This window comes from Tribolium castaneum, chromosome 9 (assembly GCF_031307605.1).
Source record: "Tribolium castaneum strain GA2 chromosome 9, icTriCast1.1, whole genome shotgun sequence".
NCBI classification, from domain to species: Eukaryota; Metazoa; Arthropoda; class Insecta; order Coleoptera; family Tenebrionidae; genus Tribolium; species Tribolium castaneum.
The window spans coordinates 12,219,138-12,242,822 of record NC_087402.1 but is presented as its reverse complement, the minus strand read 5'-3'; the positions used below and the strand labels follow the sequence as shown (position 1 = coordinate 12,242,822).

At 31.1% G+C, this 23,685-nt stretch overlaps 1 protein-coding gene across 1 annotated transcript in view; it reads left to right on the top strand.

Annotated features, from left to right (window-relative positions):
• The window catches only part of Cubn (Cubilin), a 55,123-nt gene extending 32,247 nt beyond the window's left edge, over positions 1 to 22,876 (top strand). The window contains exons 26-50 of the mRNA XM_008194200.3: positions 1,183 to 1,518; positions 4,397 to 4,578; positions 4,627 to 4,825; positions 4,871 to 5,242; positions 5,292 to 5,380; positions 7,120 to 7,224; positions 7,275 to 7,406; positions 7,461 to 7,669; positions 9,539 to 9,936; positions 10,134 to 10,277; positions 10,329 to 10,670; positions 12,788 to 12,988; positions 13,039 to 13,524; positions 13,573 to 13,898; positions 15,752 to 15,932; positions 15,981 to 16,184; positions 16,236 to 16,604; positions 16,650 to 16,855; positions 18,616 to 18,784; positions 19,332 to 19,555; positions 19,603 to 19,680; positions 19,742 to 19,898; positions 22,045 to 22,515; positions 22,571 to 22,662; positions 22,709 to 22,876. Coding sequence (XP_008192422.2) covers positions 1,183 to 1,518; positions 4,397 to 4,578; positions 4,627 to 4,825; positions 4,871 to 5,242; positions 5,292 to 5,380; positions 7,120 to 7,224; positions 7,275 to 7,406; positions 7,461 to 7,669; positions 9,539 to 9,936; positions 10,134 to 10,277; positions 10,329 to 10,670; positions 12,788 to 12,988; positions 13,039 to 13,524; positions 13,573 to 13,898; positions 15,752 to 15,932; positions 15,981 to 16,184; positions 16,236 to 16,604; positions 16,650 to 16,855; positions 18,616 to 18,784; positions 19,332 to 19,555; positions 19,603 to 19,680; positions 19,742 to 19,898; positions 22,045 to 22,515; positions 22,571 to 22,662; positions 22,709 to 22,819 — 5,783 coding nt within the window. The 3' untranslated portion in view covers positions 22,820 to 22,876. The remainder of the gene's footprint in view (positions 1 to 1,182; positions 1,519 to 4,396; positions 4,579 to 4,626; positions 4,826 to 4,870; positions 5,243 to 5,291; positions 5,381 to 7,119; positions 7,225 to 7,274; positions 7,407 to 7,460; positions 7,670 to 9,538; positions 9,937 to 10,133; positions 10,278 to 10,328; positions 10,671 to 12,787; positions 12,989 to 13,038; positions 13,525 to 13,572; positions 13,899 to 15,751; positions 15,933 to 15,980; positions 16,185 to 16,235; positions 16,605 to 16,649; positions 16,856 to 18,615; positions 18,785 to 19,331; positions 19,556 to 19,602; positions 19,681 to 19,741; positions 19,899 to 22,044; positions 22,516 to 22,570; positions 22,663 to 22,708) is intronic.
• The last annotated feature ends 809 nt before the right edge of the window (positions 22,877 to 23,685 follow it).

Sequence of the window (23,685 nt, the reverse complement as noted above, 5' to 3'; positions counted from 1 at the left end):
AAAAGGAAAAGAATTGCTTGAGTAAACAATTGGATAGGCACTAACAGAATGGCATAAATTTTTCAAAAATTTCCATAAAACATAATGAAAAAATAGTAATGTCCTTTTACGACAAAATCGTAAATGTAATTTATACTTGTTTTCAACAAACAAACTTGAATTAAGTGGTTATAAAGCAGATGGACCTCTTTTTTCTGAGAAAAATATTGGTTTGGTTTAGTAATTTTTTCTAAGCAAATATTATTTTAACTAGGTTAAAATGTTACTGTAAACTTAAAAAGTTAAAGGTCTCAATAAATATGTATAATGTCATGGATGTTCAACGCCGTACTTCGCAAGAATTTCTATTTATACTTTTGTCCTTATTGGAGCACGTTGAAATAGTATTATTATTTCGACAAACAAAACTAAAAACCAATTAAGTAATTAGTCTTAAAAATATGCAATACACGAAAAAAATTTTGCTTGAGCTACAAATTGGAGAGGTAGCATAGAAAGATTTTTCCAAATGTAACGCACGAAACTACATCAGGAAAACATCAAATTAAAAAAACTCGATGTCTTTTTACAACAAAACTGTTTAATCTACACTTCCTCTTATCAAACAAATATGAATTAAAGGGTTATAAAACAAATGAACCTTTTGTAAATATTTTGAAAAAGAATATATTAGTAATTTTTTTATGTAAATTGTATTTTAAAGTCAGATTAAAAGTTATAACAATAACTTGAAAAGTTTGATATCGAACACCGTACTTCGTAAATATTTCTATAAAAAAAATCTATGGCAAACTCATAAATCTTCAAAAAACTATAACAGTTTTGAATAGTTGTTCAAGCAAAAGAATATGAAATAATTAAATATAATTAATTACATTTCTTACTAAATAAATCTGGTTTAGAAATAATTTTTGTTTGCTATATTTATTAAGCTTAAAACCTGCAGTCAGGCAACACACTTTTTACTTTGAAATAAATTTAAATTATTTAGGGGATTTTGTAAATTATTTTTTGTATTTTTTTTCGTAGCCATTTATGAAGTCAAAACATTTATGTTAATACGCTTACAAAAACTTTTTAATTATAAGAAACTTGCTAAAAAATAAAAATAAAATTGAGGGGTTGCTTTCACGGAATTACCCTATCTCAAGTTTGGTTTTATCATAACTCAAATAATTTTAGTGTGTGGAGGGACTCTAACATCAGTTGCTGGGTACTTTGCTTCTCCTGGTTACCCCAAAAAGTACCCAGTTGACACCGAATGCGAATGGACGATTGATGTAACAGAAGGTAATCACGTTTCGCTCAGTTTTAGCTACTTTGGATTGGTGGAATCAGACCACTGCAATACCGACTATTTGGAGATACGACAAAATAATGGCACTGGTAAACTTTTGGGGACGTTTTGTGGTAGTGATCTTCCTACAAATATCACGAACGAAGGCAATTTGTGTATTTTTTTGAAAACAAGTCGTTCCGATGGTCAAGTCAAGGGTTTTTACGCCGAATACGTCTTAAGTAAGTAACTTCATAGGTGGGTCTAGGTTTTAAATTATAACACGCTTTAAAATAAACTGTAAAAATTTAGCATTTTAGTTTTAAGATTAAAAAAACCTGAGTGAAAAATGATTTTACAACGAAAAAATTTATTTGAGTGTAGAGCCTTGGTTAGTATCATTAAGCTCATTTTTTAAAAAGTAACCGAAAAATATGAAATTTTAAATAACCTAACTTTTCGTGTGATTTTAATTTCAATTTTTGCTTCCTAAGTTTAAAAACGCTTCACGTACTTCTTTATCACCTACTTTTTCAAGTCAACAAGTGTAAAAAATTGCACCCTAAATGATCCGTTGACGTACCATCACTGTGACTCCTGGCGGCTTGTTTTAGCCACAAAGTTTATAACGTTATTATTATATGTACAGGCTGCTCAAAAACTGGCGCACCAACTCAGTGGTACGTTATTGAGAAGCAAGTGCAGACTACGGGAAAAATGTTGAAAAAATTCCTAAAGTCATATTTTAAAAAATCTGGAGCTACAAACTTATTGTGTTAACTTCTTTAGTTTTCATTATTTTTTATGTTTTCATGTTTCATACCAGGTAATCGTTCCGTAACAAAACGATAAATAATTATTTTTAAATTTAAATTTTAAATTTTAAATCAGATATTAGCAATTTTTTTAATTTAAAAAAAATAAAATTCATCCAAAAAATCGCAATGTGTAGATGTGCCAACACTGGGAATTATTTCCTAGGAAACCGTTTCAAAAATAATTTATTTTTATTGTTGCTCAAATTCTATTGCGATCATGACTGTTAGACAACGTTGCCACATATCATTTATCTAAAATCCGTTATTTATCAATAACTTTAATACAAAGTTTTTTTACTATTTTTACCTTTATATGTAACCAGTTCTCTACCACACACCATTGAGTTGGTGCGCCAGTTTTTGAGCACGCTGTATAATTTTTAAACTCACCCAATAACCATTTTTGAATATATCAAGAGTAGTAAAGACTAAAAATTTAGATTTATCAATGCTGAATTTCTAATTTAGCTAAAAATTTTGAGTGCGCTATTTCGTTTGTCAAATTTACAAATTTAAAGTTGTTTCGAGTATGTAGAGAATAAAAATTTTTGGGCCGGAAATTCAAGTTATCAAATTTAAAATTTTGAAATTTTCAAATGTGGTAGTAAAAAATGTCGTTGTGTTTCACTTTTAAGGACTCTAAAACATAGAAAAATACATACAATGTTTTTGGAGTATTGACTGAAAAATTGAAATCGATTTATCAAATTTTCGATTTCAATCTACTTAAGGTTATAGAAATGTTTGAATTATATATTATGAATATTTCTAGACGTAAAATCACGTCCTGATTAGGATACTATAGCACGTCAACATGCATTAGTTTAGAAAGTTTTCAAGTTGTTGAAAATTCAAAGCCATTATAATTTTAGGCAAAAATTTAAACATTGTAATGGCAGTATAATACGTAAAATTAACCGCCGAATTCGCCTAAAAAACTGTTTTGATTTCTAATTTGTAGTTTTCGATTTATGATTTCTTTTTATTAAAAACACCTCTCTAATCGGATCTATTGGCTGGAATGGCTCTGGGTTTTGACCATTCGATAGATAATCTAAAGCTCATTCCGAAATTTTTGGTTTTGCCCCAATTTTTTAATGTCAGAAAAAACGCAAAAGATATTAAAATTATCATTTTTGTTCAAACGCCGATTCCAGCGAAACCAAACATCGAAATCAAGAAATCAAGTTAAGGTGTAATAGTTTTTCATTTAGTTTGAATAATTGCTTTTCCTTTATTTTTAATAACCTTCCCATACCACAAAAACGAAATTTATGAGCTAAAAGGTCGTATAGTCTCATCTTTCTATAACCAAAATAAGCGAAACTAAAAAATCAAATTTGTTAGGTGATAATAGTTTTTCTTCATTTTTTTATGTTCTTTAAATTCTCGTTTCCGAAAAAAAATGCAAAAAAATTTAAAATTTTCACTCTTAGTCAAACAGCGAATCGAAAAAATCAACTCAATAGTTATTTTTGGTTTCTATAACAATTGTTTTTCCTTTTTAATGACTTTCCCAGACCACGAAAATGAAGTAAGTCCGCCAAAATATGGCATAGTCGAACTCCTTACTACCATTACCAGGACAATTGATTTTAATGAATTTTTGATTTGGATCAACTGTATATTGTAAAAATGTTTACAATAAAGTTTTCTTGACGTAAAATCACGTTCTGAATACGTAAATGTCGTTTAAAATCGTTGAAAAACAAGTGATTTTGTTCAAAGGTCGAAGGTAAAAAACTTTTGATTTTTGATTTCAATCAACTTAAGAATATGAAATTGTTTATAAAATGGTTTGGTTTTCTAGACATAACATTACGTTCTCAGCACGTCGGCAAAGATCAAAACGATCTATGACAAATGGTTTTCAAGAAAAAGCCATTGAAACTTGAGGGTTTAGTGACTTTGACCATAACAGTTTTGAGAAACTCAAATTTTGTAAAAAAAACAGTGTGAGACGTAAAATGAACCGTAGAATTCGTCTGAATAAACCATTTTGCTCTTGGATTTTAAGTTCTGGTAACCAAAAGAATTTCAGAAAAAATTAAATTTTTTAAAATGTTTAATTTTTCTCGAACGCCGATTACGGCGAAATTAAAAGATTAAGGACGGGTTCATAGAAGCGTCATTAATTTAATTCGCAATTAAATGATCACGTGACCAAACTGAACAAATGTGATTGGTCTAATCGCATTGTTAACATTTAACAGCGAATTAAATATTAACATAGCTTTCCATAAACTGACCCTAAGTTAATAAATATTTGTTGTTGGTCACTTATTTGTAATAATATTCCTAGACCACGAGAACGAACTAAGTGGGCCAAGAGGTCGCATAGTCTCGCCCCTCTACTACCAAAACTACCCCTTTTATGGTGACTTCTCCTGGACGATTACTGTGGCGTTTGGCAAACGCATATTACTAACCTTCAAAGATATTCTACTGGAAAACGGAGACAGCATGTGTTTCTCATCGATTTACGTAAGTTTAAACATCAAAATCGACAATAGCTATTGATAAATTTTACAGATTTATGACGGTTCAACTGATGAGGCACCAAGTCTTGGTGAATTTTGTGGCTCCACTCTTCCTGACGCGATCAAAACTAGCTCTAATATTGTTTTGATTAAATTCAGTGGTTATAGCACGTCCAGATCTTTGACGAAATTTATTATTGAATGGTTGGAGATTGAATCGGTTGTTAACACTAACAAACCATCACCGAAACGTAAAAAAATGAAAAATTTATTCCTTTGATAAAATTTAATTGTAGCAAATGGGTGTGGTACCAAAGAACCAATCGCTTTAAACGAATTGAAGAATTATACAACAATCACATCTCCAGGTTTTCCAAACGGTTATGCACCAAATCTTCAATGCGAATGGATTTTGACCACAATTCCAATGAATAGTTTGAGGATTTATTTCAGGGAAATGGATCTACAACCAACTTATGGTGGTTGTTATGCCGATTACGTTGAAATTTTTGAAAAAAGGCTTGATAAAGATTGGACTTCGGTGCTTAAAACATGTCTAAGCAATATTACTTCTAATCCGGGCATTTATACAACAAATATGATGAAAGTTGTTTTTAAGTCAGATCGTTATGGGAACAAAACTGGCTTTTCAGCACTTGTCAGAGAGAGTAAGAAAGTCAGGCATTTATTGAAGTTAGACTGAGCGCGAGATTGTAGGTTGTGGAGGTACTTTGACGGCTCCGACTGATTATATAATTTACAACAATAATTCAAGGAGTAGTTATTTAAGAACATACAATAGCGTGGTATGTTTTTCTCTACTCTGATAGTTGAATTTAGTTCATTAGTTAATTATAACTTTAGTTCAGTAATATTTGGCAAGATAGAAGTTTATGACTTTTTAGTTTTGATTAATTATAAGTCTAGAAACACTTTTCGGTTGTTAAATGATTTCATCCTTTTCAGTTTTATCTTTACTTAGCAACCTTCTTCTTCGCAATGAGTATTTATTATGTTTGTTAATTTTTTCGATAATTTAACTTTTACTTTTTTAACTGTTCAAATGTATTCCTTCTAGTTTCTAAAAATCTTTCTTTTCGATTTTATACTTTTTCCTTTTTTCTTTCATAGTGGCTACTTAGTTTTTTTTAGTGTTTTTTTTATTTGCCTCGTCCTTTGCCAAATCGTTCTTTGATGTCTTTCTTCTTTTTTTATTTATTATTTTTATTCTTTTTTCTCTTTTATGTGACTCTGCCCTTCTTTGCGACGCCGTTTTTTGTGAACACGTGGTTCTTTTTTTGCCTTCCGTTTATCTTCCTCTTCTTTTTCGCGATGATTTTCTTGCTTACGACATCGTTTATCTTCTCTTTTCTCTGTGTTTTACACTGTTTTGCTTCCTAATGTAGTTTATTTTTCTAAATCTTCTTTACGATGACGTGTTTTCTTGTTTAATCTTCTTCTTGCATTTCCTTGCAACGTTATTGATTTTCGTTGTCGTTCTTTTGTTGCCTTTTTTCCGATGCTGTTCTTCTTATTGTTTTTTTGCGACGTCGTTCTTCTTGTTTACGACAAATTTTATCTTTCATTATATCTTCTTTGTGATGTTTTTCTACCCATATCTTTTAATTGCGGCTTTATTCTTTTTTTTCCAACATCGTTTTTCTTCTTCTTTTTCTTCTTGGAGAGGTTGTTCTACTATTTCATGACGTCATTTTTCTTTTTTTTTCATTTTGTCTTCTGCTTTCTTCCTTATGACATATTGTTTTTCCTCTTGTAATTTTTACTCTTTCTCTTAATTTCGACGCTTTTCTCCTTCTTTGTGGAATCGTACCTTCTCTTCTTTTAGACATCATTTTTTCTCTTTTTTCTTACGAGATTTTTTTCCCTATTAGTAGATTACATTATTAAATTAAATTTGCGACAATGATCTTTTTTCTTTACGTTTTTTACGACGCCGTTTTTCTCCTTTTATGATATCGTTTATCTTTCTTTTTTTTGCAACGCTTTTCTTCTTCTTTATGACGTTGTTGTTCTTCTTTGTGAACGCAATGTTTTAATCTTTACAATTTCGTTATTATTCCTTTTGTTCATATCTGTCTTTCTTTTCTTTGCGACGTCGTTCTTTTAACTACTTTTCTTCTTGTTGTTGTTTTTCTTCTTGCGATGTTGTTCTTTTTTACAACGTTGCTCATCTTCTTCTTCTTCTTACTTTTACTTTCGCCTTTATTTTTGCTCTTGCACTTTTTTATCTTTTTCTTTTTTGAAAAACCACTCTTGTTTTTGTTTTTCTTCTTTGCGACAAAACGCTTTTTCCTCTATTCCTTTTCTCATTGTTTTCTTTACAAAACAGTTTTTTTGTCATCTTTTCGGTGTCGTTTTTCCTTTAATTTTTTTAAAGATAATGAAATTGTAATCGTATTATGTGGAACGTGTTTCGCCACAAAAATTCGAACATAAAGCAGTAATTTCACTTTTACTTAAAGGACACTTTTACCTTATTTTTATACTCTTACGCATTTTTTTAATTATTATTTTTGACATGTAGTGTCAATGGAACATCACTGTACGTAGCGGTAGGACCATAGAATTGGAATTCTTATACTTCAACATCCACCATGATACCAACAAAGGTTGCGACAACTACCTTATTGTATGAAAATTTGATATTAATGAAAATAAAATCCAAAAAATGAGTTCCAGATTCGAAATGGAAAATTCCCAGACTCTCCAATCCTCGGCACTGGTAAATATTGTGGTGACCAAAAACCCCCAACACTCAAAACTACCGGAAACAACGCTTATATCAAATTCGGAGGGATTACGAGTTTATCGGTATTTAAAAACTGGACTTACACAAAAATCTTGTTTTGAAATTTATTTTTGCAGAATTTTATTATACGCTACCGCGAAATATCGTACGCTTGCGACAGTGAAATAAAACTAACAAAATTCGCCAACTCAACAGAGATACATTCCCCCAATTACCCAAACATACCTCCACCCCATGTTGAGTGTAACTGGCGCATAATGGCACCTCCTGGTGAAACACTTCGAATTGATTTCATCGACAGATTTGATCTAAAAGTCGCCAAAAAGTGAGTTTCAGATTTCTCAAAAGTGTTAATTAAATGCAAAATAAAAAAACAAACTTATAACATCTTGGACTTTAATAAATGCATAAAAAGGTTATAAACAAAATGATGGTAAATTTACAATTTCTTAGATTACATAGCACTTCTATAACATTAAAAAAAATACACAAATTCAATGAAATTAAAAAAAAATACCTAAATGACAATGCTGCCACTTATGTGGTGGAGGGAACACTAAAAAGCACAGACTATTTTATCTGGAACTAAACGTTAAATAATGATGGTCAAATAAAGAGGATAAAATTGTGATCCTCCCACCATACAAGTGCACTCCGAAATTTAAATATAGGTAATAAAAGGTTAAACAAATGTACAAAACAATAAATAAAATAGAACAACACAAAACTGTCTAAAAAACCTGTTAAAAACAACAGTACAGCTTGTATCAGAATTCGCTCCCCACCTGAAAGGTGCCTATAGGGCAATTCTTAAGCTAAAGTTTCTTTACAAAAAAGTTCTAACTCTTTACGTACCCAATCACAAAAGGCCTTGCACTAGAGGACTAGGACTAGAGGACTTTTTATCCGATTAATTAAATTAATTAAATAATATGCCTACTTGATAGAAGGATTCTTTGTTCGCTTTGTATTAGAAAGAGAAATAAAGAACCTAAGGGTACATTCGGAATTATTCTCCGTAGATTTTGTAGATAGATTTTAGAACTGATCGATAGTTTAGAGCAACTGATCTAATACCGAATAAGAATTAGAACTCTACACCAGAACCACATTTTTTATTTGACATTTGACACATATCTATTGTGGGTGACGAAACCAAATATCCACAACACTGTATTCTATTTCACATATGTTTTGTCTGAAGTTCACTTTTAAGTAACAGCAACTATTATTTTAATGATGCCAGAAAACTTTAAGTTTTCTTTAAGTTCTCAAACTTGTATCTCGGAGCACGTAGAACGCTATCTGTGAGAATTCAATCTTTAATGCCGAACGTAGTGGAGAAAAAAATATGCAATGACAAACGCAAATGAGTAAACTGAGAACGGTCAAAGCAAAAAGAGCGTAATACCGAATGCATCTTAATAAATATTACTTGTCGAGTGCCAATATAGTGCACACAGGCTTTGTTAAATAATCTGTTGGAACTTGAAACTACATTTTTTTTTAATTATAATAACATCATTTTTTTACACAGTGAACTGAATAGTCAAAAGATTAGTTTTAGAAAATTTATATATCAATTGTTTTAACAACGTCAGTATTCAAACCGATTTCGATAAAATAGGTAACAGTTATAAAGATATAAATAAAAATTGACATTTTTAATTATTATATTTATTTATTTACATTTTTATATTTTTATTTGTTTTGTTATTTTGTCCCTTTTACATTTTTCTTCGTTGTTTTTAACTTGTGAAATGACATTTCTGCCCTTGAAAAATTTAATGGAGGAAATTATTGTTGGGTGTTTAGGACAGCGATCTAAACAATATTTATATTTTTAGTGACGTTTCGATTTTAATTAAATCATTATCAGGCTTCAGTATTGAATATTGACATGGCACGAACCCTTCAAGCAAGACCTATCACTATTAAAGCCCGATGATTATTTAATTAAAATCGAAACGTCGCTAAAAATATAAATCTTATTTACATCTCTGTCCTAAATAACCAACAACAATATCCTCCGTTGTTTTTAACATGTTTTTGTAAGTTTGTATTATTCTACTTTCTTCATATTGTCTTTATTTGCTTGCATAATTTTTATATTTATTGTTCTGACATGTTCTTGGACACAGTTTAGAGAAAAAATGCAAAAAATACGTTTCACAAAAGGATCTAATTTTTCTAGTTGCACACATGAATATGTGGAAGTTCGCGACGGTGGAACGAAATACTCGAAAATAATTGGAAAATATTGCGAAAAACCCAACTCACAGTTTAGTACCGACAATATGATGTTCGTGAGGTTTTTCACCGAATTGAATGATCCAAGTAATGGTTTTAAAGCAAGAATTGTTTTGGCAAACTGTGGAGGAAGTATCCATTCTACTACTGGTCAGATCCAGTCTCCGTTTTTCAACATTCCTTCGAAATATCCAGTTGGAGTTAACTGTACTTGGCATTTAATTTCACCACAGAATCACAATATGGATATTACATTTGAGAAAATTGACTTGGAGGAAGCTTTGAATTGTACGGGTGTTGACCATGTCAAAATCTACGAAAGGAATGAGTTTGACAATAAAGGTAGAGTGATTTTTTTATTTTTGATTAAAAGCGATTGATAGCGCCTTCAAGAGCAAAATTTCAGTCAATTTGAACTAGAGCGAGTTGTAATTTAGTAACATAAATGGTCGTTTAAGACGACACAAACGATTAGAATATTATAGTTTGTAAATTTTTTTACTATAACTACTATTAAATGAGTCTTTAATGGTTTTTAGAGTACGTTTTGGGCAACTTTTGTGGTAAAAAGCTCCCCGCAATGGTCCAATCCTCTGGAAGTGAAGCAATAGTTCACTTTGAAACTGGTAAAATAAAAAAAGAATTGGGTGGTTTTTCATTGAAATTCAACGCAAGTGCTGAAGGTACTCTACCAAAAATTTTGACTCACCACAATTTAAAACACTGTGTTTCAGTCTGTGGAGGTAGCATCGAAGCTTCAGAAGGTACCATCAAAAGTCCAGGATATCCCAATCCGCATAAAATCTATCGCAGATGTAGTTGGAACATCAAAGTTCCCAAAGGTCGTCGAGTAACACTCAAAATTGAAGATTTTGGTTTAGATAACCGATTCAAAGGGTCATGGATTAATGGATTAGTAATCTACCACGATGAGAAATTTAAGGGTTATATTAGAAAAATTAGTGCAAGTAACGAAATTGTAGAGTCTTCGGAGAACCACATGCTTGTGTTTTACTGGTCTCCAGCGACTATGGGTAGAGGATTCAAGGCGAAATTTACCTCTAACAACCCATCTGGTATCGTATATTTTTGGTGTTTAAATTTAAATTCTTCTATACCAACATAATACGATTGCAAATGTTTGATGGTTTTTAACTTGGCTATTACTTTTGAAACGAAAAGGATTCCCATATTTTTAGAAAAACGAATTTTATTAACAACTTGTAGATTTGGTGTGGTTGGTCTAAATATTAGTCCCAAGCAAAGCTTTTATTTAAGAACTAGTCTGTAAGGTACCTAATAAGATAACCTAGGAACAACAGTAGAAGATGGCTTAACGAAAATTACGAAAATAGGTGGTTAGGCCGCGGCAGTGCTACTCCTTGGCCGGCTAGGTCTCCAGACTTAAATCCTGTTGATTTTTTTATGGGGCCATATCAAAGACATTGTATTTACTCCACGAGTGCCGGAAAATCTAGCCACTTTGCATGAAAGAGTTTTTGCAGCCTTTAACTCAGTTACTCCGGACATGTTAGAACGTACCACAAATTCTGTTCAAAGACGTGCCCAAGCCTGCTTATTAGCAAATGGCAGAACATTTCAACATTTATTATAAAATACATTGTTGGTTTTTAATTTTACGGTTTATTAAATTGCTTTGTTCCTAAATTAGTTTTCCCTAATTGTTGTAAAAATATCTATCTATTCCGGTTCCCAAGGAAACATTTGTACCTGATGCTAATTTCGACTATCACTAATTAGGTAACATAGCACAATATTGCCGCTTTGGTCATTACATTTTAAAGACTTACTGGCTACGCAATGTCTGCACAAAAAAAAACTTCAAATTTTTTATTTCTGAACTACTCTCCAGCTATAGTTAAAAGTTTATCCGACCTTTTTGACACACCCAATATAATATAACTTAAAAAATAACTTTGAAGAGCTATATTTCGTGGAAAATGCCTCAATCAATTTTTTGTTATAGGAACTTTTAATTCAATTTAATGTTCTTTATCAGGACCCCGAGAGATTTTACGTGCTTTTGAATCACCCAGTACTTTTGCTTTGTTTCATTATTTTATTCTTCAACACTGTGAAAATTTACGGTTTTTTCCTGTGTAAGAAAGTTTTTACAACTGTTTAGCATTTCTCAATAGAAAATGTCAGATTATTTTTAACAAATGACAAAAAACATTTTTAACAAAACTCTCAATTTGTGCTCTATTTCACTACAAAAAATTCAAATGCGTTGTTGCAAAATTGTACTATGAACTGAAATGGGATATACTATTATTTTACTGGCATTAATTTATAAAGTTAAACGAAATATATTCGTGCAAAAATTATAGTCATTTTTAAGTAAGAGCTACTCAATGAAATAAAAAGAAAAAGAAAGAAGAAAGTTTAACTTTAGAACATTTTTTTCGTAATTTTGTGCAACATTTATTTCTTAAAATAAAAAAAAAACTTTTTACCGCTTCCTTTTTTCTTTCTCTCTTGCTCATCCTTTCTTGTACTTACTTTCTTTCTCTTCTTCCGTTTTTTCTTGATTTTCTATCTTTTCCAGTTTTTGATATTTGGCACTAATTTAGAATTGTTCGTAAGTGGTTCATAAAAAATAATTCGTATTTCAAAAATTTTTTTGCATAAAATAATGAAACAAAGCAAAAGTAAAGTTTCTATGACAAAAAATTGACCGAGGCTTTTTTCACGAGATATAGCTCTTCAAAGTTATTTTTTTAAGTTATATTATATAAGTTGCAAAACAATTGAAAAACTTGTAAATTCGACAATAAATTAAATTCGACATCCTAGGAAACAAAAGAGCGACACTCGATATCGTTGCTAAGAAATACAAATTTAAAAATATACAAAAAAAATATTTGAAAAAAATCTGCCTTCATTTTTGTTCATAAAAAGGTACAAATGCACTAATTTATTTAAAAATATCAAAAAACTTAGTACCATTTTTTATTAAAAAAATAAAATGACTAAAAATGAGGTTTTTTTCATTTTATTTTTAAATGCCACTTTTTTTTATTATTGCAATATTGTCTTGTTAAAAGGTTTTATTATTTTTTTCACAGAACAAAGCATTCAAAACTTAATTAAGTTAATTAATTAATTAGTTTGCTATACTACATTGGGAAGGCTCTTTTTTGCAGGCAATTAAAACCAAAATTATTTTCAGTCTGTGACGGCGATTTCAACCAAGACAGTGGAACAATAACCCAACCAAACATCGACTATACGTACTCTTGTACATACGTTCGCGACAAACCTTCCAATGCTGGAACTTTAGCTTTAACACTTACCACAACAACAAATACAACGATTCCATCAAATGTAAAGAACTGTCTTACTTACATTGCAGCTTTCAAAATTGAAACAGGTTTAAAGAAACAAAACATCCAACCTTGTTTTTTTCACTGTTATTTGTAGTCAATGGTAAAAAAGAACTGTTCTCTACTAATTGTGTTCCGGGAACATCAGTGGTCAGAATCCCACATTCAAAAATACAATTAAGTGTTGTGCAATACTCTTCTCGAAATCAAGTTAACTTCACTCTTTCCTATAACACTTACCAATGTGGAGGTATTATAACCCGACAAACCGGTGAAATAACGAGTCCAGGTTATCCGAACAAAAACTCCAAGTCGATGGAGTGTAGCTGGCTTTTACAGTTACCTAAAGAACAAACGATTTCACTAACTTTTGACTCTTTAAATCTAGGAAGCAACTGTGAGAAGAGTTATATAGATATTTACAATGGCGATTCGCCCAAAAGTCCAAAAATCGACAGGTATTGTCAAAGTAACAAGCCTGGAACAATTTCATCACAAACTAACAATTTATGGATCGATTACAAATTTGACATCGATTCAGACAGCAAAGGTTTTAGTCTCAAATACGAACCTAAAATTCAGGGTACAATTAATATTTTTAACGACTGTTTGAACTGTTTATGTGTTGTAGGTTGTGGTGGAATCTTTCACGATCGTGAGAGTATTATTCAAACTCCTTCGTTCCCTAATGATTATCCAAACAACGCGGAATGTTTGTGGGAGTTGAGGAGTGTTGAGGGATTCCACATTGGGCTTATATTCACGACACGGTTTCAAATTGAGGAAACGGATAATTGTGAAAATGATTTTCTGGAAATTTGGGATTGGCGAGATGATGATTGGGTTTCGTTGGGTCGAAAGTGTGGTCGGGAATTTCCAAAAACTGTTAATTCGACAAGCAATAGAATGAAAATTTTATTCAGGAGTAATGAAAGAATAACGGGGAAAGGGTTCCGGGTAAGGGGACGAATTAAAAATTACTAATTGAATTTCTTTTTCGTTTAACTGTTTTTTTGTCTCATAACTCGATATGAGACAGATATTTTTGTTTCTTTTTTTTACTTGATAATAATTTTTGTTTTTGTAGCACAACTTACGGTGTTGTTCTTTAGTGTTTCATGTTTTAAAAACTCTAGGTTCAAGTGGCACTTTTTCCTTCTTAAACTCTTTCCAGATACTTCTCAAACTTTTTCATCTTAGACCCTTCTCAATCTTTTTTCTTATCAGACCCTTCTTTTCTTATTCTCTCTCTCAGGTTCTTCTATGTCAAGACTCTTTTCTTCTCAGGTTTTTTGTTCCCAGGCTCTGCTCTGCCCAAACGTCTATTTTCTCAGATTCTTTTTTTTTCAGGTTCGTTTTTCTAAAATTCCTTTTTTCAGATTTTTCTCTTCTCAAACTCTTGTCTTTCTAAACAACCCTATCTTCTCAGACTCTTCTCTTCCCAAATCCTCTTCAATTTTAACTTTTATTTTCTCAGTTTCTTCTACTCCCAGGCTCTCTCTTTCAAACTTTTTCTTCTGAAATCCATCTCTTATTAGATTCTTCTCATTTCAGACTCTTATTCAATCCTCAGACTCTTCTATTTTTAAACTCTTCTCTGACTATTTTTTTCTCATGTTTATCTCTTTTTGTACACTTTTCTTTTGAGATGCTTTTTTTTTCTAGACAATTCTATCTTCTCACACTTTCCAAACTCGTTTCTTCTCAAACCTTTCTCAACTAAAACTCTTAAGTATTTTCTCAGGCCCTTCTGATCTCAGATTCATCTTTTCTTGAAAACTTCTTTTTCCGTACCATCTCTTGAAAGACTCTTTCTTCTCAGACTCTTCTCTTCCCCAATACTTTTCAATTTTAACTTTTATTTTCTCAGTTTCTTTTACTCCTAGGCTCTCTGTTTCAAACTTTCTCTTCTGAAATCCATCTCTTCTTAGATTCTTTTCCTTTCAGACTCTTATTCAGTCCCCAGACTCTTCTATTTTTAAACTTTTCACTGACTCTTACTTTCTCAAGTTCATCTCTTTTTAAACACTTTTCTTTTGAGATTATGTTTTTTTTTTCAAGACAATTATATCTTCTCACACTTTCCAAACTCGTTTCTTCTCAAACCTTTCTCAACTAAAACTTCATCTTTTCTCGAAAACTTCTTTTTCCGTACCATCTCTTGAAAAACTTTTTCTTCTCAGATTCTTCTCTTCCTAGAATCCCTCTTTTCAAACTTCTTGGACTCTTCTCTGTTCAAGCTTTTCTGCTTTCTCATACTCTTCACAAGCTCTCTTTTCTCAAACTCTCACTTCTTAGACTCTTTTTTTGAGAGCCTTCTCAGATTAAGTTACAACATTAATTAATTCATTATATGTATTTATACCTTCCTTATTTGACATGTGCAAACCTGTATGGTATTCGCATTAATAAAGATATGTTATGTTATGTTATGCTATCATGTTTTTCTTCTTTGACTATTCTTTCTTCAGATTCTTCACTTTCTAGACTTTTTCTTCTCAGATTCTTTGATTTCCTTACCTTCTTCTTTTCTTCTTCTCTTGGAATTTTGACTTTACCATTATATATATATATATATATATATATATATATATATATATATATATGTCTACTTTATGTGAAACAAAATACCCAAACTTTTCGCTACCAATCTGAAAACAATGCTAATACTCGTATTGGTGACAAGCTCATTCCAAAATTTAATAGCTTAAAACGGAACCAAATTGGACCACTAACAAATGTTTTCGTACCACCCTGAACAATGTACTGTATCTTTGCCAAAATTTTAATTTGTTTTAAATTCTTCTTAGGCTCAGTGGCAGTGGAACTGTGGTGGCACTTTCACAGCTGACCGAAAAGAACGTTTCATAGTTAGTCCCGGATTTCCTCAAGAATATCAAAAGAACATAGACTGCCAATACAATATCACATCCAAACAATCACATGGTCGTTTCATAAATATTAAATTTTACAATTTCGACCTTGAAGGAAGTAAGTTTTTAAAAATCTAATACCGTACCACTAATTTACTTGAATTAGGTGGATCTAATTGCCGTTACGACAATTTAACACTGTCACGATTTTGGATGAGGAAAGTTAATTATTATCACATGCCCGCAACTCAAGTTTTTTGCGGCCAAAAATTACCACCTCCAATTCGCCTCGGTGACACTCTTTACATTCGATTTCAGACTGATCCTTGGGTGCAAAAAACCGGTTTCAAATTTTCATATCAACTCGATGGTAACTAACCAAGATATCGTTATGGTTATTTCGTTACAGATATTTTTTTAGACTGTGGAGGACAGATAACTTCACCAACAGTTATCTCATCTCCTTTGACGAAAATCGACAGATCCATGTTCCCACTCTACACTGGATACATGAGTTGTATTTGGAATATCACAGCACCTCCAAAAAAGAGTATAGTGATCAGCTTCCAAAAATTCCGTTTTGAGTACCGAATTCGTTGTCACTTTGACCACGTCCAAATTATTGAAGGACCAGTTAACACCATTGCGAAACGAATCGCGAATTTGTGTGGTGATTTGAATCAGAATCTTCCAACTATCAAGTCGGAAAATAACACGGTTTTGGTGGTGATGAATGTTGATCGGTCACAGAATCATGAAGGGTTTGAGGCTGAAGTTTATTTTGTTGATGGTAGGAAAAAATCGGTTTGCGGTTGAAATTAAAAAAAAATTATAGGACCTGAAGCAGGATGTGGAGGCAAAATTGTGTTAAATAAAACTATGACTTTGCAAGCACCGAATTTAGCCGATATGGACTGTTTATGGACGATTCAGTCACAAATTGATACGACTGTAAAAATTCATTTTGATGAATTGAATTTACCGTCAAGGTGTGGCTTAACTAATCACACCATTACTAATTGTAGCTGTGCAGCTCTTGAGGTAAATATCTAACAAAACTTTTTTTTAGTTTTCGGATAATTTTGGAACTGTCGTTAAAAATGTGCATTTTATTTAAATTTTGCGACTGATTAAGTTCACTTGAGTTTTTTTACAAACATTTATGTTAACAAAATAATACATAAATTATGTAGTTCTAGATCTAATTTAATAATTTTATTAAGAAAAATTTTACGAGAAGATTAAGTTTTTAGTTAAAAAATGGCTTGTTTTCGACGAAATTTTGAGAAATTATGCGTCCTCCTTCGTCGTGCTCCAAAACCATTTGTGTCACAATAAAGCATCTTATAAAACTCATAATAATATACTATTTTTAACGATTTTAATAATTACTTTCTTTTTCCATCAGAAATTCAAAAACATTTTTCGCTCAAGTTTGTGATTTTTTGGTTTGTTGATAAAATTTTTCATTTCAAAATGTTGGGTTTAAGGTTTTGCTGCGTTCACTCGGTTGGCAAACATTAAGCTCGTTAAACAAAATCGGTCTTTTCATAACTGAATTGGGTTTGCTGTAACCGGGAAAAAACACACTGAGCTTCGGTGCTTGAAAAATAGTACGTTATAGCCGGAAGTTCGTTATGAGCGGATTCCGTTATAACCGAACTCCACTGTATTTGCAAAATTTTGTCTAGATTACCATATAATTTTGCTTATAAATAGATAAGTTACTATTAAAAGAGTACAAGTTGTTTTAAATCAATTTGTGTTTTTTATTTTTTTACTTTGTTTGTTAGATTTTAACAATTTATATTAATCGTATTTCATCCAAAATCCTCAAAACTATTAATCGTAGAACAGGAATGAAGATAACTTTGAAATCCTGTAACGACTTTGTCGAATAGGCAGAACTTTGACCAAAAATTTTCAATTATTACGAGTTTAATAATTTTTTATGGTACTCGTATGTAGGTAAGTTAAAATTTTTACAGGAAAATATAACATATTTGGATTATGTATTTGCACATCTGAGATACACTAAAATTAGCTAGTAAAAGATGCTACAAGCCATTTTATACATTTTCATTGTTGTTTTAAATTGCTCAAATTGTCGGTTTCTATGACAACGAAAATACGAAAATACTCTTGTTTTTGTATCCATAGGCGGGTACACATTTCTGTATATGATTTGCTCCAAATTTTAATTACATTTGCGAAACTTTTATTGAAAAATTACAAATAGAAAAAATATTTTATTTGTTAAGCTCTGTTACCTGTTAAAATTAACAGGTATTTCTGATACACCCGGCATATGTATTTCCAAATAAGTTGTAAAAATATTGTTTTACGACTTGTAGAACAAAAATGAAGACAGATTTCGAATCTTCAGACAACGCTACCTTCAACAGGGACACTTTTGACATAAATTATCTGTTACTGTGATTTTAAAGATTATTTTTATTAATATATAGATAAAAAAAACTTCCAACCAAATTTTGTTAAACGGATTTATTGGCACAATTTTAAGTCGATCGCCATCACATTTTACTTAGAAAAAGGGCTTCGAGTTGTTATTGCTCAATTTCGCTTATTTTATGGTGGATTGTATAAATAATACCTAATAATAGTAATAATTAATAAAATGGACCATATTTTGTCTAATAACTTCAAAACTACGTATCATAGAGCGAAAATAAAAACGGATTTGGAATCCTCATCTTCAGACAATTGTGTTTTGATATTTATTTCTCAAAGAATATACATTTGGTTTTTATTACTAAATGGTAATTTTTCTATTTATTCAGGTGAGGGATGGCCACCCTGGCGTTGGCGACTTAATCGAAAGATTTTGTGGCATCACTGACACACATTATTCACGCGAAATTACAACTTCGGGTAATGTGATGGGCCTACGACTTCGAACAAGAGGATCCAACTCGAAAGCTTTCAAAGTAACATTAACACCAATCGCTTGTAAGTTAATAAAATTAAGGTGATAAATTATTTGTTGCCTATTACGAGTATTGTTTGACTCGCATAATTTGCAAAACTTTTTACTCGTTAAACAACTGATTACGTAAATATATCCCATTTCCGTTCAAAGTAGAATTGCAACAGCACATTTAAATTTTTCGTAGTGAAAAATAAAACACACAAATTGAGAGTTTCTGTATAAGAAAAGAATTCTGTGTTAAACTAAATCCCAGAGACTCGTTTTTAACTAAGAAAACCCACCAGAAATTTTCAATTTGTGCTCAGTTTCTTTCAAAAAAACTTAATGCGCTGTTGTAAAATTCTACTACTCGTATGAACTGGAATGGAATATAACTATTTCTTTTTGCGATTTTGTCATTTAATTCCTGCTTTATGGAGTCCTAAGAAATGTCAAGTCAGCAAGTGTTCACCTTAAACTATAAACTACTATAAACTATAAACTTTATTGAGGTACAATTACTGTAGCTCCTGGCTACCCTTTTTGGACTCATTTTGTACTTTTGTATTAAATTCGGTTAATTTGTAGCGATTTGTGGTCCAGTTTACTTAAACGTAACACAAGACGTTAAAACTCTACTTTCGCCCAATTATCCAAACAAATATCCAAGCGATTTGAGATGTAGCTGGATCCTCAAAGGCACTTCACGATTTGTTGTCCGTTTTATTGATTTTGACTTGAACAAAGAAAGGAACCAGCACGTTGTTAATAATGTTTGTGGTGAAGACAAACTGGAAATTGTTGATAATATGGTAATTAATTTATAAACACGATCGTACGATTTCAGTGTTTTTCACAGGTTAATCTATTGACAACCAGTGATATGGGTCCATCTTTCACAGTTTCAGGTGACAGAAAATTGACAACTGATTTTTTGGTAGGTATTGAAGCACTCACGTTTCGCTCGTTTGTGTTTCAAACGTTTTTTTTTTTTGCAGCGATACGGTTATTTGACCGGAACGCATCAATTTTGTGGTAGATTTGAAAATCCTTTCGATTTCTATTCACAATTTTCCCAGTTAATTATAAAATTCAAATCGGGGAATTTGGACAAGGATCGAGGAAAAGGTTTCAAAATTGAATATCACACAACTGGTATAGTAACAATTTTTTCATATTTTTTTTGCACGTAATAATTAAAGCATGAAGAAGTTATAAATGAAATAGAAACCACATTAACTTAAATTCCATTACAAAAATTTATTAAAAAATTAAAAACATAGCTAAAAGACGATGTTGCCATTTATGTGGTGGAAGGAAGATTAAAAGTTATACTAAACGATGGTTAAATAAAGTAGAAAAATTGTAATCCTCCCACCATACAAGTGCACCGCGAAATTTAAATGATAAAAATGTTAAACTAGTTACGCGTACAAATTAATGGTCAAAACAATAAACATAAAACATACAAGAAATTGTTCAAGCTGATTCATTTAGGGCTTACATCAGAAACTTTTTTAACTTTTAATATAACTATATCCCATTTCAGTTCATAGTAGAATTTTGCAACAGCGCATTTGCATTTTTTTAAATGAAATGGAGCACAAATTAAGGGTTTCTGGTGAGCTTTCTTATCTCAAAACGTGTCGCTGGGATTTAATTTAACACAGAATTCTTTTCTTTTACAGAAACTCAATTTGTGCTTAATTTATTCACTCCGAAAAATTCAAATACGCCGTTGCAATTCTACTATGAACTGAAATGGGATATAGAGCTTTAACATTTTGTATACAATCTAAATCGATCATTCTGAATTCAATTAAATTATTTTCAAAATAGCTGAATTTCCGGAAGTAAGCTTGGAACTAAGATTGGCACCAACCCTAGTTGTTAGTATTTATCTGTCATAGTTTTTGACGTAAGTCAATTTTTTTATTCAAATTTTCATTTGCAGGGGTTTATTTAAAATATTACACCTCGTGAACCCTTTTCAATAAGTGAATAATTCTTTTTGTTTTTTATAGCCCAAGGTTCAAAGGGTCTACTCATGTCTTCGTGATTGTTAACTGTCAAATTGCAAAGCTACTATGATTTTTTGAAAATGATGATTGAAAAATGATAATAAAACAGTTTTTTCAAATGCAACGACTCTGTTTTTTCAATGACAATCAAGAGAACATTAATTTTATGCAGACTGTTCGCATCTTCTATATCTATCTCCTACAATTTTTGAAACAATCGCAAAAAACAAAATTTTAACTCATTATTTTCATTTTTAATCAAGTAAATTTTTGAAAAATACGATAAAATTGTGCCATTAATTAAAAAATGTCCTATTTATTGACCATTTTCATTAAGTTATAATAACCAAATAAGCTATAATTAAACATTATTGTTTTACTACTTATTCGATAATGAACCAGCTAAAAACTAGGTAAAATATTGAAGTTTGACAACTGTTGACTATTTTGCAGGGTCTACTTGATTAACTAGAATAATTACAAAGTATAATGCGTTTATTGTGAAAATTTTCAATAAACTGTAAGAAATAGGATTAAGACGTATTGATAAAAGACACCATAAATATCGATATTCTTTCGATTGCCGTTAAGAAAATAAGGTCGTTCCATTTGAAAAAACTGAGTTATAGCAGTTTTTGAGAACCATTTTGAAAAAATCATACTAGCCATGAATTTTGACAGCCAAGCCTTCCGTTATCAAATGCAAAAAAATTATGTACTTATCGCGAAGGGTTCAAGGGCTGTGATATCTTAGATAAACTCTTGCAAATGAAAATTTTAACCAAAAAATTGACATATGTTAAAAACTATGACAGAAGTACCAACAACTTGGATAAATTTCACTCAGCTTGAGAAGGTGAATTCAAATATGCAATAAAAATACGTAGTTACTACTTTCACTTTCAAAATTTCAAACTTGACGCCAATTTTTTGTAGTTCCAGAAACTCAGCCACTTTGAAAATAATTTAGTTAAAGCTCTCATGTTTTAAAGCTCTTCATGTTTTTTAGATAATTTTGTATTTTTCTACTTTATTTCTTCTTTTAAGGCTTGCATTAGAAACTTAAAATCTAAAAAACATGTTATGACAACAATATATTCCATAAACAATGTAAAAGAGACACAATAACATAACAAATAAAAATGTAACAAAATAAATACAGGGTGGGAAATTTACCATTGAAACATAACTAAGTACTAGTTACTGTGGACTTTATTTTATTTATAACTTCTTCATGGGTACTCAAATTCCAAGAACTTACAAGTTTTTAATAATTAAAGGTTGCAACCGAAATTTCACCTCTTTGCAAGGACGTATTGTGCAGAATGACCGCACTCAAAGCAAGTCTTGTATCCAAATTATTACAGTGCCGAAGAACTACACAATTTCGCTTTACTTCCAAGAACTTACAATTTTTCACAGCGAAGGTTGCCAAAATGCTGGAATTGAAATACGAGATGAAAATTCCCAAGGGACTTTATTCCAAAAAGTTTGTGGTTATTATGTGCCAAATCCTGTTTTTTCCACGAAAAATCAGTTGTGGATTCGTTCTTGGAACACGAACAGCTTTCCAATATCTTACGATCTTGTTTATACTGCGTCAGATCAAGGCAGAGGGTGTGGGGGAATTATCTATAACTATAAAGGGACGTTTAGTAGTCCGCTTCATCCAATGGCTTATAAAAATAGCACTCCGTGTGTCTGGACCCTTCGGACGGCTATTGGCAGAAGAATTGCCATCAAATTTACTGGTAATAACTAAAAATTATATTAAACCTGTTTAAAATTGTAATCGTTTTGTTTCAGTTTTTGATATACAAGGGGACTGTGCGGAGAATTATATCAAAGTGACTACTTATGAGAAAAACACTTCGAACGATCACAAATACTGCAAAAATGTGAGCTATTCCATTTTGGTGTTTTTTTTTAATGATTTTCTTTTAGGACGATCCGGCTGTTCTTTATTCGAATTCCCGTATGTTAGTTACCTACCAGTCTTCGACAAAAAATGATGGTTCGGGATGGATCGCAAAATTTGAAGCCGCCAGTAGTTGATTCAGTATAATTATTTGTAAACACTGTTATAATATAAAATAAATCAATTTAGAAATATTTGTCTGTAAATTTTGTAAAAATACCACATGTTCGCAAAAAACGAGCAAAAATTGTTTGTAGCTCGTATTCATAAGATCATAAGCATTTGTTAATAAAAAATAGTATATTTTTCAGGTGTCCCAAGTGACGCCCTTGCTTTTAAGATTTGTTTCAGAAGACTAAAACAAATCAAAAGTTAAAAATGAAAAATTGATTTCTTGATTTCGCTGTTTGGTTTCGCCGGAATCGGCGTTTGAACAAAAATGATAATTTTAATATCTCTTGCTTTTTTCCGGACATTAAAAAAATTAGGACAAAACCAAAAAATTTCGGAATGAGCTTTAGATTATCTATCGAATGGTTAAAACCCGGAGCCATTCCAGCTAACAGTTCTTAAAAGAGAGGCGATTTAATTAAAAAAATTCATAAATCGAAAACTACAAGCTCGAAATCAAAATAGTTTTTTAGGCGAATTCGGCGGTTAATTTTACGTATTATACTGCCATTACAATGTTTAAATTTTTGTCTAAAATTATAATGGCTTTAAATTTTCAACGACTTGAAAACTTTCTAAACTAAAGCATGTTAACGTGCAATATCCTATTCAGGACGTGATTTTACGTCTAGAAATATTCATAATATACAGGTGTCTCAAAATTAACGCTCGTGCTTTTAGGATTTGTTTCAGGAGACTAAAATAAATCGAAAGTAAAGAGTGAAAAATTGTCCGATTGGACTTCGTTATTGAGTTATTGGTAAAAATTTAAAATTTAAACATTAAATTTTATTTAAAGCAAAGTTATGATATTTATAGTCACAAAATATAC